Source organism: Melospiza melodia, chromosome 9, assembly GCF_035770615.1.
Source record: "Melospiza melodia melodia isolate bMelMel2 chromosome 9, bMelMel2.pri, whole genome shotgun sequence".
Taxonomy (NCBI): domain Eukaryota; kingdom Metazoa; phylum Chordata; class Aves; order Passeriformes; family Passerellidae; genus Melospiza; species Melospiza melodia.
In genome coordinates, this window is record NC_086202.1 from 18539972 (window position 1) to 18554586 (window position 14615).

At 41.3% G+C, this 14615-nt stretch overlaps 1 protein-coding gene across 4 annotated transcripts in view; it reads left to right on the forward strand.

The window, feature by feature from the left end:
* Positions 1 to 13183, forward strand: part of LOC134422016 (WASH complex subunit 2A-like) — a 34226-nt gene extending 21043 nt beyond the window's left edge. For 3 of the 4 annotated variants that reach the window (XM_063163616.1, XM_063163617.1, XM_063163619.1), the window contains 8 exons: positions 1178 to 1306; positions 1517 to 1612; positions 3693 to 3809; positions 5411 to 5473; positions 6159 to 6371; positions 8135 to 8737; positions 9371 to 9545; positions 12700 to 13183. In XM_063163616.1, coding sequence (XP_063019686.1) covers positions 1178 to 1306; positions 1517 to 1612; positions 3693 to 3809; positions 5411 to 5473; positions 6159 to 6371; positions 8135 to 8737; positions 9371 to 9545; positions 12700 to 12836 — 1533 coding nt within the window. In that variant the 3' untranslated portion in view covers positions 12837 to 13183. The remainder of the gene's footprint in view (positions 1 to 1177; positions 1307 to 1516; positions 1613 to 3692; positions 3810 to 5410; positions 5474 to 6158; positions 6372 to 8134; positions 8738 to 9370; positions 9546 to 12699) is intronic. The other variant, XM_063163618.1, reaches the window with a different exon arrangement.
* Positions 13184 to 14615: the final 1432 nt, after the last annotated feature.

Consider the following 14615-nt stretch of genomic DNA (forward strand, 5'->3'; position numbering starts at 1 on the left):
TTATTTCAACTTGTATGTGGATAATTCTAGATTTGCATTAGGTTTTCACATATCTGGGCATAAACAGTAGTTCTGGTGTTCTAAAAATGTCACCTGGCTTTTGATACGAAATTAAAGCTGGGGCAGAGAGAAACTGAGAATGTAATAAAGAAATTGCAGTAGTAAAAATCATAGGAGAGGTTGTATGGATGAAAAGTGGTGTACTGGAAATTAAATTTAGGCAGCCCCTTGGGGTTCATGGAGACTTAAATAGGAATAGGTAGAATCAGGCTTTACTCCTATAAGACCACTCTTGCTGCCTGGATTTTGTCTGATGTCATAGTATTGGACAGCCAGTCGTGCTCTGAAGAGGCATCCTTTAATTTGAGTTGTTTTAATAGGGACAAATGAGTGGTAAAACCCAGATATGGACCTTTACCTGGACATTTGAGTGGGGCCTTTGCCTTTGCACCTGGGTGCCTGCAATGAGCACGGTCATACACAGGCATTGGTTTTGGTGCTGGAGCTGATACTCATTACCTTTGCCAGGTAATGGAGGACTTACAGGGTGATGTGGGTAACTGCAATCTTCCCCACAGCAGCAAATTTGAAAGTACAAGTTCTTGCCAAAGGCAGCATGTTCTGTTCCTCCATGTGGGTGTTTGCTTGCTTGCACAGGAGAAGAACGGGGAGTCTAGCAACAATAATAGCTTTACTGGCCTTTTGTTAAACAAAAAATCTATTTTTTTATTCTTCTTTGAAAATATCACTTAGGAAGATAACCAAGAGATTCTCTTCCTTTCGCTACTATGTCCTGCATCCTTAACTGAAATTTTTGAGACATAAAAGTCTTACTGGAATATAAACCTTACTGTACAGTTGTGATAACATACTGAAAAGTTTTTGTTTTCCTTTTGAAGGGAGCTTTAAAGTAAATAGTAGCAGCTGGATCTTAGATCAGCAGACACAGATATTGTGGTGAATGGCTTCTCATTAAATTGAACTGTAAATACAAATATTTACATTGTAAGTTTTGCAAATTTGGTCAAAATAAAACAACCAGCAGTTAAAGTTGTATTTTTGTTACCAGTACAGGGCTGTAGTGTAGCCTCAGGGAATTGTAACCTGCCTTATCATGAGGCAAATAACCTCCTCACAGAGGAAGTTTCTCACTGTGTGGACCTTCCCCTCCTTCCAGGCTTCTGAGAAAAGTACTGGGCCCAAAAGCACTGGGGTCTTTCAAGATGAAGAGCTTCTCTTCAGTCACAAACTTCAGAAGGACAATGACCCAGATGTTGACCTCTTTGCCAGCCCCAAGAAATCAATGGTGAGTTCAAAGCCCTCCTCTGAACCTCCTGTTTAAAAACAGTCTTTGGAGTGTTCAGTGTACTGATGTTCCTTGTTTGGACACAGCTTAGAGGTCACTGATTTCCAGGGAGGGCCAAATGCTAATGTCAGTTATATTCTGGCACCATGGGCTGAAAGGGATGAGCTTTGGGTCTGTGACACACCTTTTCTTTGTCCTGTGTTTCTTTAGTCTGCAAACCGTATCCTGAAGCCATCACCTGGAGGAGGGCTCTTTGGGGATGATGATGAGGATGATCTCTTCAGTACTGCTAAAACAAACATTCCGGTACCTGTTTCTCTATTGTAAATGGCATAAATAAAAGAGATGGGAAAGGGATTTTCTCCATTTGTATACCCACAAGAAATTAAGTGACTTTTAAAATCTTTTTGAGAGAACAGAAATGGTCATTGTGACCCTGAAGACATAGGGAGCAAACAGATGCCTTGGGTCTCAAAGCTGGGATGAAATAATTGGATTCTCTTTCCTTTTATGTACACCTGGGACTGGCTTAGGTGTAAGACAGCACACCTGAGCAGAAATCAGAATAGTAGAGTTTGTTTTGTTTAATTGCTTAACTTGATAATATTACTTCCCTGTGCTTTATGCATGACTGATGCGCTGTGCTCTGAGAGTTAATTCAAGTTTCTGCAGGTTGGTTTGATCTCAGGTAATGATGCAGTGTTAAAATCCTCATGGTCACCCAATTGCTTTTAAAGGGTGAGTAGGTGCAGTAATGAGCTAGACTGTGTTACAGGTGATCTGAGGTCAAAGTCCTAACATACATTTTAAATTTCTACTTCTAAATACAGTTATCTTAATTAAATTGAAACTAACTTTTACTTTAGTCTATATTCATGTCTATAGCTGGAAGTTAGGCTAGAAAACTGACAATAGTTCCTGAAAACTATTTCTTTGAGGACTCTGGACAGAGTAGTCTTAAGTAATTAGTGCTTGGGAGACTATATATGGAGCCTGGTTGCTCCATAAAATATAAAAATAGCACAATTCCTTAGCTAGCATTGTGCTTTTATTTTCTCTGCTGTTTTGTTCATGAAGAAATATGTATGCATTTGAGAGTTTATTTAAACTCTCATTATTAATTGTTAGCACAGACAGCAAAGGTTGAGGTAGACTAAAGGAATGGAAGGCCCTTACTTACAAAGCCCCTCACTCCCCTCTGCAGCTGGACAGGGGAGAGAAAATATAACAAAGTTATATATTTTATATAAATTAGTTGAGATAAGGACTGGGAGAGATCATGCACAAAATACTTACACAGGCAAAACAGATTTGAATTAGAGCTATTAATTAAATTTATTTCTATCAAAATCAAAGTGGAATAATGAGAAGTAAGATAAGACCTTAAAAACACCTTTCTCCCATCTGTCTCTCTTTCCCAGCTCTACCTCCTATCCCCCCTGTGCAGGGAGATGGGAAATGGGAGTTTAGGTCAACTCATCACACCTTGTTTCTGCCACTACTCAGAGAGGGGAGTCCTTCCCCTGGTCCAGCATGGGGTCCTTCCCACAGGAGACAGTTCTCCATGAACTTTCCCAGCCTAAGTCCATCCCATCTCTTTCATGGGGTGCAGTCCTTTGGGCATAGCCTGGCCCAACCTGGGTCCCCCACAGGGTCACAAGTCCTATCAGGATACCTGCTCCAGTGTGGGCTCCTCTCCCACAGTTCTGCAGGTCCCTGCCAGGACCCAGACCTCCTTTGGGTTCCCAGCCTCCTCTCAGGTACCCACCTACTCTGGCTGGGTCTCCTCCACAGGGTGTGAGTGAATTTCTGCACCCATGTGGATCTCCATGGGCTACAGGGGCACAGCTGCCTCACCATGGTCTGCACCACAGGCTGCAGGGGAATCTCAGCTCCAGTGCCTGGAGCACCTTCTCTCCCTCCTTCTGCACTGACCTTGGTGTCTGCAGGGCGGTTCCTCTCCCGTGTTCTCATCCCGCTCTTTTCTGGCTGCAATTACATCTGTGCAATAACTTTTTTTTTTCTTAAGTATGTTATAATGGAGGGATTACCACTGTTCCTGATTGGCTCAGCCTAGGCCAGCAGCACATCCATCTTTGGAGCCACCAGGGATTGGCACTGCTAGATATGGAAAAAGCTTCTACCAGTTTCTCACAAAATCCACCCCTATAGCTCCCCACCACCGCTACCAAAACCTGGCCATGCAAACCAAATACAACTATGCACAGCAGGATCAAAAGATGTGGCCAGTTTTCTGTTCAGTTAAAAGCAAGATTTTAAAGATTTTTGCCTGTGTTCTTTTGGGGTTTTGGGTTTGGTTTTTTTTGGATCTGCACAGCATGCTTTTTACCCCTTTCATGTTGACTTGTGCCCATAATGCTTTCAGAAAATGGCCGAGAAGAAAACTCTTCAGACCAGTGTTGGCCCTTCCTCAGTGAGCAGTAACTTAGAAAATGCTTTAAGTGCCAAGCAAGATGAGACTCTGAAGGCAGCAACTACAGAGGCAAGTACTTAAATCTTGTGTCTTGAACAGCATGCAAAGAAAAAGGAGATGTATAATCCTGTTTTAATTGTCTTGGAAAGATGAAAAGTAATGCCTGGATTCACTGGCTGCCAGGCAGCAGTGTGTGACCAAACTGCTCAGCTTATCACCAGATGCATTGTTAGTAGCAAGAAGTTTAAATGTTATTGATGTTTTATTCATTGTACATGCACATTTCACTTTAAAAAGTGAAATGACAGTGAAGAGCTACACCCTAGGTACTGAAAATTAGTTGTTTCTTCTTCTCTGAAGTGCCAGTGTCTGTTGGTGTGAATGTGGTCTTTAAAGGCAGCCTTTCTCAGAAAGGAGATCAGGGCATGCAGCACAAATCTGTGTCAGTTGGGACTCCTATCTTGGAGTCTCTTTGATGAGTAAACAAGACTCCTGTCCTTAATCTTGCAGAATCAAGAGTCTCTGGGAGAGGTGATCTGGACCAGAGTTCTGGTCTGTGTCTCACCAGAGCTGCTTGATGGATTCTCATGTGTACAAGATTAGCTTTTTGTTGTAGGGAGTGAGAGTTTCTTTTTTTCCCCTGGGCTGAAGAACACAGAGCACATCTGTAGGGTTAGTAACTAGCATGTCTTCCCTTTTTGTAAAGTGTTCCTTGAAGTTTAAAACCATGCTCATCTTCCTGGTTTTTGTAGCTACTGTAGCTACAGCCAGCTTAGGAATGGTTTCAGCCTGTCTGAGGTTAAGCTGAACACCACATGCAGTTAAGTAGAGAACAATCTCCTCAGATGCTAGGATTCCTCTGTCATGCTCTCAAGCCCTTCAAACTAGTGTTGTTACTCTTGCAAAGTCTCAGTTACTTCAACATAGCTGAAGGAGCTCTGACTGCCCAGTCATACCAACAGCACTATTACCTAACTCACAGAACCATGCAGACTTCAAACTTGTGGAGAGCAAGCCATGGGAAGTGCACCTTAGCTGATTTGATTCATTCCTTGAGTCCTAGAATTGGCCCACGTCTTCAGACCAAACAGCTGCTCCTGTAGCCTAGTCTTCTTTCTAGCACTACTGGCCTGGGTTTTTTTAGAGGAACACTCACTTCTCTGAAGCTGGTTTTTTTTTTAAGTCTGAATGGAACAATTTTGAAGCTCTCTTGGCTTCCATGTGGGCTTCATTGAAGTCTGTAGCCCTGTTACAGCCAGTCAAAAGAGAAAAGTTAGATCATTGCCTGGCAATATGGCTTCATATCACCAGGGGACAGAATAAGCAAGGAGAGAGAAGGTAGCTGTCCTGCCTGAGGGCAGCTGTCCTAACTGTCCTAGTGATGGCAGTGACCTGGAGAAGATGGATGCTGTTCAGTTACCATGGCAAAGTGTAATATTGGGTAGAAGGATGGGTGAATGAAATGTAATGAAGATGGGGCCATCGCATGTGGGAAGCTGAAGCTGAAAACTTTGTGACTATAGCTATAATGGTAGAATGTTATGATAACAAGGTATCTTCAGAAAAAATTGGTAAGCAATTAGCTACTTTCTATACATGTATTAAAATGAAAACTATGGTTGGTTGATAACAACTTGTCAACTTGTTTAATCCAATGTAATTTTGTGCAGAAATCTACAGGTCCTGTTCCCATTAAAATCAAAGAGCCTTCATCTCGGATTGGAAAGCTACAAGTAATTAACTTTACTGGCACTTTAACTTTCAAAATAAAAAAGAAAATCTTCCTTGCCTCACTGATAGCTTTCCCTGAACCAAAATCTTATTGCTTCCTTACCTTATTCTTGCAACATTATTATTTTTTTTCAGATGGCATATTTTTGATTGCTTTTTCTGTATCGCATGTTTAATATTATTTCCTCCTTCTGTTTCAGTCCTGACTCTAAGCAGCACTATTTACTCATGCTGGGGGGGCAGAGGGTGGGCTCCACTTTGAACTGCTATTGTTCTTAGCACTATTAAGTAGGTTTAGAGACTCTTAGGGGGACTATGGTTATGTCCCTCTTCTGACACAAAATGACGAATAACTGTCTATATCACAGTACCATTCAAAGTCAGAATCATTGTCTCCTCAGACAGAATATTGATCTACGTAGGTGTTTGGTCTGGCATAACTTGACCCTGCTGTTCCTGAAGCTCTTACACAGAATAATAGTGTTGACCACTCCACAGTTTTAGTGAGACTGAGCTTGTGGGAGACACAGAAGTTCTTAGGTCTGAGAAAAGCCAGGTACTTTAGAAGTAGAACTTGTTTACCGAGATACACTAGTTCTTGCTGCTTCTCTGGGGCAATGCCTGCTCTGGAGCAGTAGTAATGTGATCTCTCTCTGTGTGTATGTTTTTGTTGTCCCTGTTTTGTAGGCTAACTTAGCTATTAACCCTTCAGCCTTACTACCTGGTGCAATGCCTAAGGTTTCCAATCTCAAGTCCCCCTTACCAGTGCTGGACACTCCATTACATGAGCCCAAGGAAGTGCAGAACAGCGAAACCTTCTCTGCCACAGGAAGCAATGAAGAGATGGGTGTAAGCTTTGATCAGCCCGTGCAAGCAGACACCTTGCACAACGCCAATAAGGTAACCTTGGTATTTAGGATAAGAGGAAGGGGGTTTATAAACACAGTCTGTCCTCGTGCAAGAGTTTGTTTTGGTATGCAAGTTCTGCTAACAGTGTGGTTTATCTGAATCTAAATGGGACTGTGAAAATCTAATCCCTTCTCACTTCCGTGGATCACTGAAGAGAAAGTCTAGCTTAGCACCTATACTTAGCTCAGTGAGGGGCTTATGCATATACCTGGTGCCTTTTAAGGTACATGAGTACCTTTTCCAAATACTGGATTTCCCTGTTGGTTGAAGGTATGTTAGCATAACATCTCGTCCCATCCCAGGAGACGCCAACCCAAAAAAATATTTAAAAGACATCTTGCTAGGCTAACTATAAAACAGGTTACAGGCAGCTGCTTTCACAAGCTATCCAGAACACATCACTCCTGTAGGGTGACTTTTAACTCCTCTGTGGATAAAAATGTCATACTGTCCTGAACTGTAAGTCTCACTTCTTTTTCAAGGAAAGCTTTTGTTTTCACACAAAGGAAAACAAAAAGAAGTGTTACAGCTTTTGATGTGGCAAATCTTTGCCTCCTGACTCACTTGTTTTTCACTCATACTTTCTACTTTATGGACTGCAAAAGACATACTCTAATTAGAGACTTAGTTGTTCTTTTAAAAAATGGAAGTGTCAGCCATGTAGTTAAGATTTCAACTAGGTGCCTATGATTTTTTAAGTCTGGCGTTTCCTGACAGCAGCAGTTTGAGTAAGATAACTTAAGATTTTAACTTTGATTCTTTCTTCCTCTGATGCTGATGAGGCTGTTCATTACTAGATGAGTAGCAGAGATGACTTGGAAAGATACAGCAGCCACCAACAACCAGGGCTGACATGACCCCTTAGTGACAGGGTTTGAAGCTTGTACATCAGCCTGGTGCATTACTATGTAGGCATAGTTGTTTCCAATAGCAGTGTGTTCCAACAGACAAAGCTCTCTATTATGATACTTTTAAATAGATAGGCCTGCAAAGAATAGACTGCCTGTAGCTGCATATTATCAACCATGAATGCTGATTTTTAGTGTAGTGATGATGCATGTTTTTTTACATAAGTAATCTGAGAAGAAGCATCTTGGTAACTATAGAGTGAATGTGCTTTGTGGCTCAGGTTAGATGCTGTAATTTTGGCATAACATTGCTTCTTCAGCCTTTCAACTTTGAGTGTAAATATATCCAGTCAAATGCACTTTTTTTCCAGTCAAATGCACTTTTTTTCCAATGGCTGGAACAAAGCAACCTGCCCAGCATTCTGCCCTTTCAAAGAACAGTGCATGAAGCAATTAACAAAAGGGAAGAAGTTGTAGTGATCTATTTTCTACCCATGTAAATACTCCTGTCCATGTGGGATAGGGGAGAGGCTGTAATGGAAACTTGCAGGGGGCTTCCTTAAAAGCGGCAATTAACTGCAACAGGCTATACATAAAATGAAATTGCCTGGAAAATACAATTAGTCATGGCTTGAACTGCACTGTAAAAGCCCCTAGATTAGCAAGGTAACAGGCTGACTAAGGTATTACCTAAAGCCAAGGGGCTAGAGTGGCTTGCTGACCTGTTGTGACTCTATTTGCAAGTGCTATTGCTTTTGTACACCAGTTCCATCGCTGTGGAAAGGGCAGCAAATCAGAAATCCTAGGTTATATTTCTAAATCTTTCTCCTAACTACTCCAAGCTTGAATGTCCTGTGGGGCTTTTTCCTTATGTATGACCTGCTTTGCTTTTCTCCTTCCTTGCAGACCAGGATCAGGGTTCCAGGGAAGCGCAGACCCCCAAGCAGAATGGCGCGGCGTCTGGCTGCCCGAGAGGCTGAAGTGAGTGAGGACATGGACTCTAATAAAGAGCCACAATTCTCTCTACCAAAACAGATGTCAGCAGTAGAGAGCATAAAGGAGCCTCTTGCTGCTGAAGCAGAGTCCAAGGAAAATGGCTTTCTCTCTAGCTTGTCACTACCAGCTCACAGCAGTGTTTTGTCTGCTGGGACAAACAAACTCCTTCCTCCAGAATCCACAGAAAATGGGGATGATCTGTTTGAATCTGAAGACCTTTTTGCAAGCAGCTCAACATCCAGACCAGTTACACAACCAAAGCTGAAGGAAGGAATGCCAGACAGTATGGCTAACAAACCCATAAAGGGCAGGGAGAAAAAGCCTGATCTGGGTGACCAGGACAGCAATGATCTCTTCCAGCCTGTACAACAAAAGTCTTCAACAAAAAGCAGCCCTATACCTTTTTTGGAGGAAGAGGAAGATTCTCTCTTCACCTCTCAAAAAACTGGAAAAAAGGAGTTAAAATCTGCTGTCCACCAAGCAGTTGACCCTACTGCCCAAGATATCTTTGAGGTAATGTCTGAATCTGCCACGTTGTTTTTTGTTTCCCAGGTTCATATGTAGACCCCTCTAAATTAGACTTAATGGAGGCTGCTGAATAGGATGGGGTGTGCAGGATAAGGGAGTGAAGTAAACTCTCAATCCTGCTCCACTGCTGGGATATAGAAACTCTTTGGTTGTTCAGCCCCTGACTAGTATCACCAGTAGTTTAAAAGGTGGAGTGTTAACACAGAGCTGGCATGCACTGAATGTGCTGTGACAGCATACCTTTTACAGAATAATAAGGTATTTGGTTCTTATTTATTAACTGTCTGTTCAATTCCCAGCAACTAAATAACACTTTAAAAAAAGGAATAAAATTGGTGGGCTGAGCACTTGATACAGGCCTCTGTGAGCTGTACTTGACCTGTGTACAATCCACTACTAAGGCACTTTTGCCAAGTCCCCCATGAGGAAAAGGGTCTCACTTCTTGCTAGTTAGGCTGACAGATTGAAAGACCTCTCAGATTGCTGAGTTCAACCTTTGTCTGATAAGCCCAGGAAACCCAAGCCTTCTAAACATCTCAGCTGCTGTGTACAGATAATTTGACTATTCTCTTGAAGTGTGTTGTGGATTGATGAGATCTTTCTCTATTTTTCTTCAAGGATGATATATTTGCTACTGAGGCAATTAAGCCAGTGACCAAAATTAAAGAGAAGATGCCAGAGACAAACCTGTTTGATGATAACATTGATATTTTTGCGGATCTAACTGCAAAACCAAAAGAAAAGAAGACCAAGAAGAAGGTGGAACAAAAATCCATATTTGACGATGATATGGGTAAGTGTATGCATAAGCAAAATCTTGCTAGTAGTCTTGTACTATTGTCCTGAATTGCATTAATCTCAGATGTTTTAGGACCTTCTGCTTTTCAACTTCTCTGAAATCTCTGGTCATCTTTGGATTTTAATCTTGGATGAGAATTTTCTAGATTTGTAGAGCTAGCATGGCATTAAAGTAGTTTAGGAGAGATTATAAAATTGTTCTGAGAAAAAGTTTAATTCCTGCAGGGCATTACTCCAGAGAAGTTTCTAAGAGACTCATCTCACGTTATGGCTCCGAGACGGATTCCGTATTTCAATTTGCTCAGTTTTTTGTATTGCATTTTCAGATGAATCACTGTTACAAGCAAACTATCATCTCTGTCTATCCCACCTTCACTATTGTGTTAACTACCTTGGAGCCCATAAGCTTTTGTTTACATTCATGTACCCAGGACAATTTACAGATACTACACCTGAAACCAAATGTTTGCTATGTAAAATTTGTTGAAAAAACAGTGAGTAGTAATGTGAAATGATGCACAAAGCATGCTCCTTTCTTCTCCATCAGCAGAGATACTGAAAGTAATGTGATTCTCAGCTCTGTCTGTTCTCAGACTCTTCATGTTCATAGCTCTTTGAGATTGCATGTATTTCTTTTCAAAGACAAAATTTCTTCCCCAGCTTTGGTTCTTGTCAAGTCTTCATTCCCTCTGACTTACTCAAATTGAATCTGACTTACCACTGTTCTACTTGGACTGCTGCTAAGCACTCCAGCCTGATGGCTGAAGTCTGTAAATGTGCTAGAAAACTTGCTGGAGAATGAGCATCTTGAGATTTCAAAATCTTCTGGATTGATATAAAAAATAAGACTTAAAGGTTTGTTAGAAAGGTATTTGAAATACATATTGGATGAATTTTTTTTAATATCTTGTTTTAATAACTTACATTTTTTCATGTAGTCTGTAGTAAGTGAAAAAAAATTTGCCAAGCAGTTACCCCTTCCAAATATTCAACAGAAAAATCTGAACTGAATGTTGAAAAAAACAGTTGTAGAGTCCCACTTGAAAGTTAGCCACAAAAGAACCTGTTGTTTGTACTTCCACTTTTGTCATCAACTCTGGTGCTAGAGCTTTGTGTTTGATGCCTAGCTGATCTTGATGCCTATTGCACCTGAAGTACCTGCATCTGGTGGACTTCATCTTCCTGTAGAGTGGTGACTGTTCAGTGGTACAGCCATAGGTATGCAGCTCCTTAATGCCCATGGAGCTCCACCACACCCACAGGAGTGCAGGGAGATGCCTGAAGATGTGAGTGTTCTGCAGTAGAATTGTGGAACTGGCACTTGCCTACATTTCATGTTAAGGGCTGGCTTAAGTGATGGTGGTAGCACTTTTACAGAGCTGTGTGTGTTTGTCTTAGGAGAACCTTTCTGCTGCAAATGAAACAGTAAATTTCAGCTGCAGTTTGAGAGGGGATGAAGGCTGCAGGCTGTTTTCTTTCATCCTACCACACCTTTCAGTCACTAGAGTCCTTAATCACCTTATAGCTGATGTCACCTCTGCCTGTCTTCAAAATGGTCACTGAGCTTTCTTGCACTCTGACAAATACTGTTTTCCCTGGGCAAAATGTTTGTATTCTTTAAGCCTCTTTATAAAAAATAGCAGTGATACCTCTACAGCTTATGGCAGTCTCTGTACTTCCCCTCTGCTGTAAAGCTAATCCATGGAATATCTTCTTGCTTTGGAGTGATGCCAGTAGGGGATTACTCTGTTTTGCTGCCTTTCTAAACTGCTCTTGTGCTGAAATGTGGTCCTGGATTATTCCTGTGTAATCCCTATGATCAGCACAGTAGCAGACACATGCTGAATTGGAAGTAGTGAGAAGAGACAGGGAAACACTTTTTGATAGACCACATTGTGCTTGGCCTCTGCTCAAGGTTAGGCTGCGTGCTGAAGATTGAAATACTATACTCTGGGTTTCTATACTCTGGATTAGTAATTCATAAAATATTCTGAGTTGGAAGGGACTCACAAGGATCATCAAGTCTGACTCTTACATGAATGGCCCATATGGGGATCAAACCCACAAATTTGCTGTTATTAGAGCCATGCTCTGACCAGTTAGACTCAGTGGCTATATTAACCTCTATATAACACCCATATTTTCTTCATAGGGATTCAAGACCAGTTATGTGCTATTTACACTGGCCTTGTGAATCACTAGTGATCCTCATATCTAAGGCTTGTAATTTTTTTGGTTTTATACTCCGACTGCATAATCTGAGTATCCTAAATTTCTTAGTTTAGAGTACAAGATACACTGTTGTGTACACTCAGGAAACCTCATGGTAACCCCTCAGCATGTGTATGGTAGCAGCTTCATCTCTTTCATGAGCACAGTCCTGAACACAATCAGTTCTAGCCACAGCAGGACTGTGAGCTCTGCAGCTGACACAGGCTATCTGTGTTGGGTGATTTAATTTCTACGTATTGTTGTCCTGTGCCTTAATGGCAGTGTGATATTTGTCCACTTTGTGATCCTGGTTATTCACAACAGATCTGCTTGTATTGAGGGAGGCGGTGCAAGACCTTGATTCAAAACTGTACAGACTTCTTGAATGTTCATCAGGATAGTGGTTATAGCTGTCTGCCTCCTTGCATCTTAGCAATGGTCTGTTCTCAGGGGATTTATATTATGTTCTTACTGTGCTGTACACTAGACTCACGGTTAGTGAATATCACCACAGTAGTTGCTAGCAACCACCATCTTTTCCTCTTTGGATTTTCTTTAGCAACAACCTCACAGCTCTTGGATCTCTCAGGTTCCTCAGACACTAATGTGTCTGTGATAAAGAGGGATGTTATCTGGCACTTGCATGATAGAATTTATTGTGGAGCTTTAATTTATTAGTACTTTACAAATGCTTATGAGAACCTGAACATGTTATAAAATACAAGTATTATGCTGTCTACTAAGAAGAAAAAAAAATTTTAACAGCTCCCACATATGTCCTTACAAATGCATTCAGAATTGCAAGTAGCAGGAAAGCATTTGTTTATCACAGAATGTCCTTGGCAGTCACTGCTGTGTGATGGAGTCTCTTGTGTACAATGTTGCTTCTGTTTAATAGTCACTTCTCATTAAAATCTATTTTTTGTTCCCCTCTTTAGATGATATCTTCTCTAGCAGCCAAGTCAAGATACCTACTCCTAAACCCAGATCTTCCCAAGCAGCCTCAGAATCAAAATCTGAAAGCAAGATCCTGAGCACATTTGATGACCCGCTGAATGCCTTTGGAGGCCAGTAGTCAAGGGGATGTGTTGCAGAGAAGCAGCCTTCCTTAGCCCTGTCCAGTACTAATACTCTGGATTCTCTAATTCACTAGAACTGGAATGAGATGGACGTGGATATTTAAATGAGATTACCCATTTAAAATGGTTAGTATTCTCTTGTGCTAGTCTAATTCTGCTAAATTATATATTTTTTAAAAAATACAGTAACCTCCTGCTATCATGTTTCCATGGTGCCGAGATGAATACAGCCTGTGCAATACCTGCAATGAAGTAATCTATTATATAAAGTATAGTTTGTTTTATTGAACAGATCTATAGATAAAATAATTGATAAATAGTAAATGGAGTCTGTTAAACTTGATCTGTCTGCACGTCTTACTTTCCTCTTTACTTCTTGCTTAGAATGTGTGCATCATGACTTGAATGCTACCAAAACCATTACTGTGCCTTGTCTGGGTCAGCTGCCACCTACTGAGCTAGTGGGAGGGTAAGGCTGGGTTCAGTACCAGGTACAGCTTCTCTTACAGATGGAGCAGTTAGGAAATCTCAGAGCAGGACTTGACACCAGCTCTAATGAGGTATTTCATATAGGCAGCTAATGGGGGTTGTAAAAATAACAACAGTTAATGCTGCTTTGCCAGGGAGAGTGTGTTACAAATGAGCACCAAGCGGTCCATGAAGACAACAGAAACCTAAGTGTCTTCTGTTCAAGCTGTAGGCCATTAAATGAGATTTTTCACCTGCATGGAGCTGCCAGAGTTTTGCAAATAAGTGTTTTCACAAAGTCCATCTGTCCAGAGCACGCTTGGTCACTTCCAGGCTGACAGGCTGACTTTGTGGAAAGACTCTTTTGTGCCTAAAGGTCTGCTTTCCCCTCTCCTCCATAACACAGTGTAGGCTGTATACAGGAGGTTGCTGCTCTGGAATCCCTCTAACCATGGAATGTATTTGGTCTAACTTTGCTCCCTGTATTTTCTAGATTGCCTTCTGAAACAGATGCCATTAACTGTACTTGATACCCAGTGGTAGACACTTGCTCTCCTGCATGCATACAAGGAGAGCAAATGCATACATGCAGGAGGATCAAATGTTTATTTTATTGTACAAGTGACTGCCTGCAATTCTGACTAGATTCACTGCTTTTATGATAGTGACTACTTTATCTTGGACTCTTTAAGACTGTTCTGCTGTGAATTTAAAGCATGTGCTCAGAGGACTTCTTTGAGATCAACTCCCACTTGCACTGCAGTCCCCATTCTGAGACATCTGCTTCAGTCCCTTGTTTCTCAAGTTGAATTTCCTTTATCAGGCACAGTAAATACTACAGCTGAAACATCTAGCACTAATGAGGGTAAAGCAGAAGGAAAGGTTGGAAGGGATAAAGGAGAAACATGATGTATTGATTTGCACCATAGGTGGGCCTGGCAATGATTCATGTTAAGTGGGGATTAAGCTGAGAGTAGCAGCTTGAAAAAGAGTGTGGGGGCTATTTGCAAATGGGTGTCTGCAGTGAAAGCACTTGAACTTTTATTTATAGGCATTACATCTGCTACATATGCCTTGTATGTGATCTGGACTGCTTCTTTACTCCTTTCTTCTGTGCTTAGAACGGCTTCAAAGATATGATGACGAAGAAAAAGATGGTAAATTCTTCTGTTTCTTTTCTGCATCTTTCTTCTTGGCCCTTCACATTAATAACTTCCATTAACATTGCAGAGAGGGCTGTTCACAAGCTTAAGAACCCTGAGGGCTAAAAGCCCTTGGAGTAGGAAAAAAAAGCTCCTGCCTTAGTG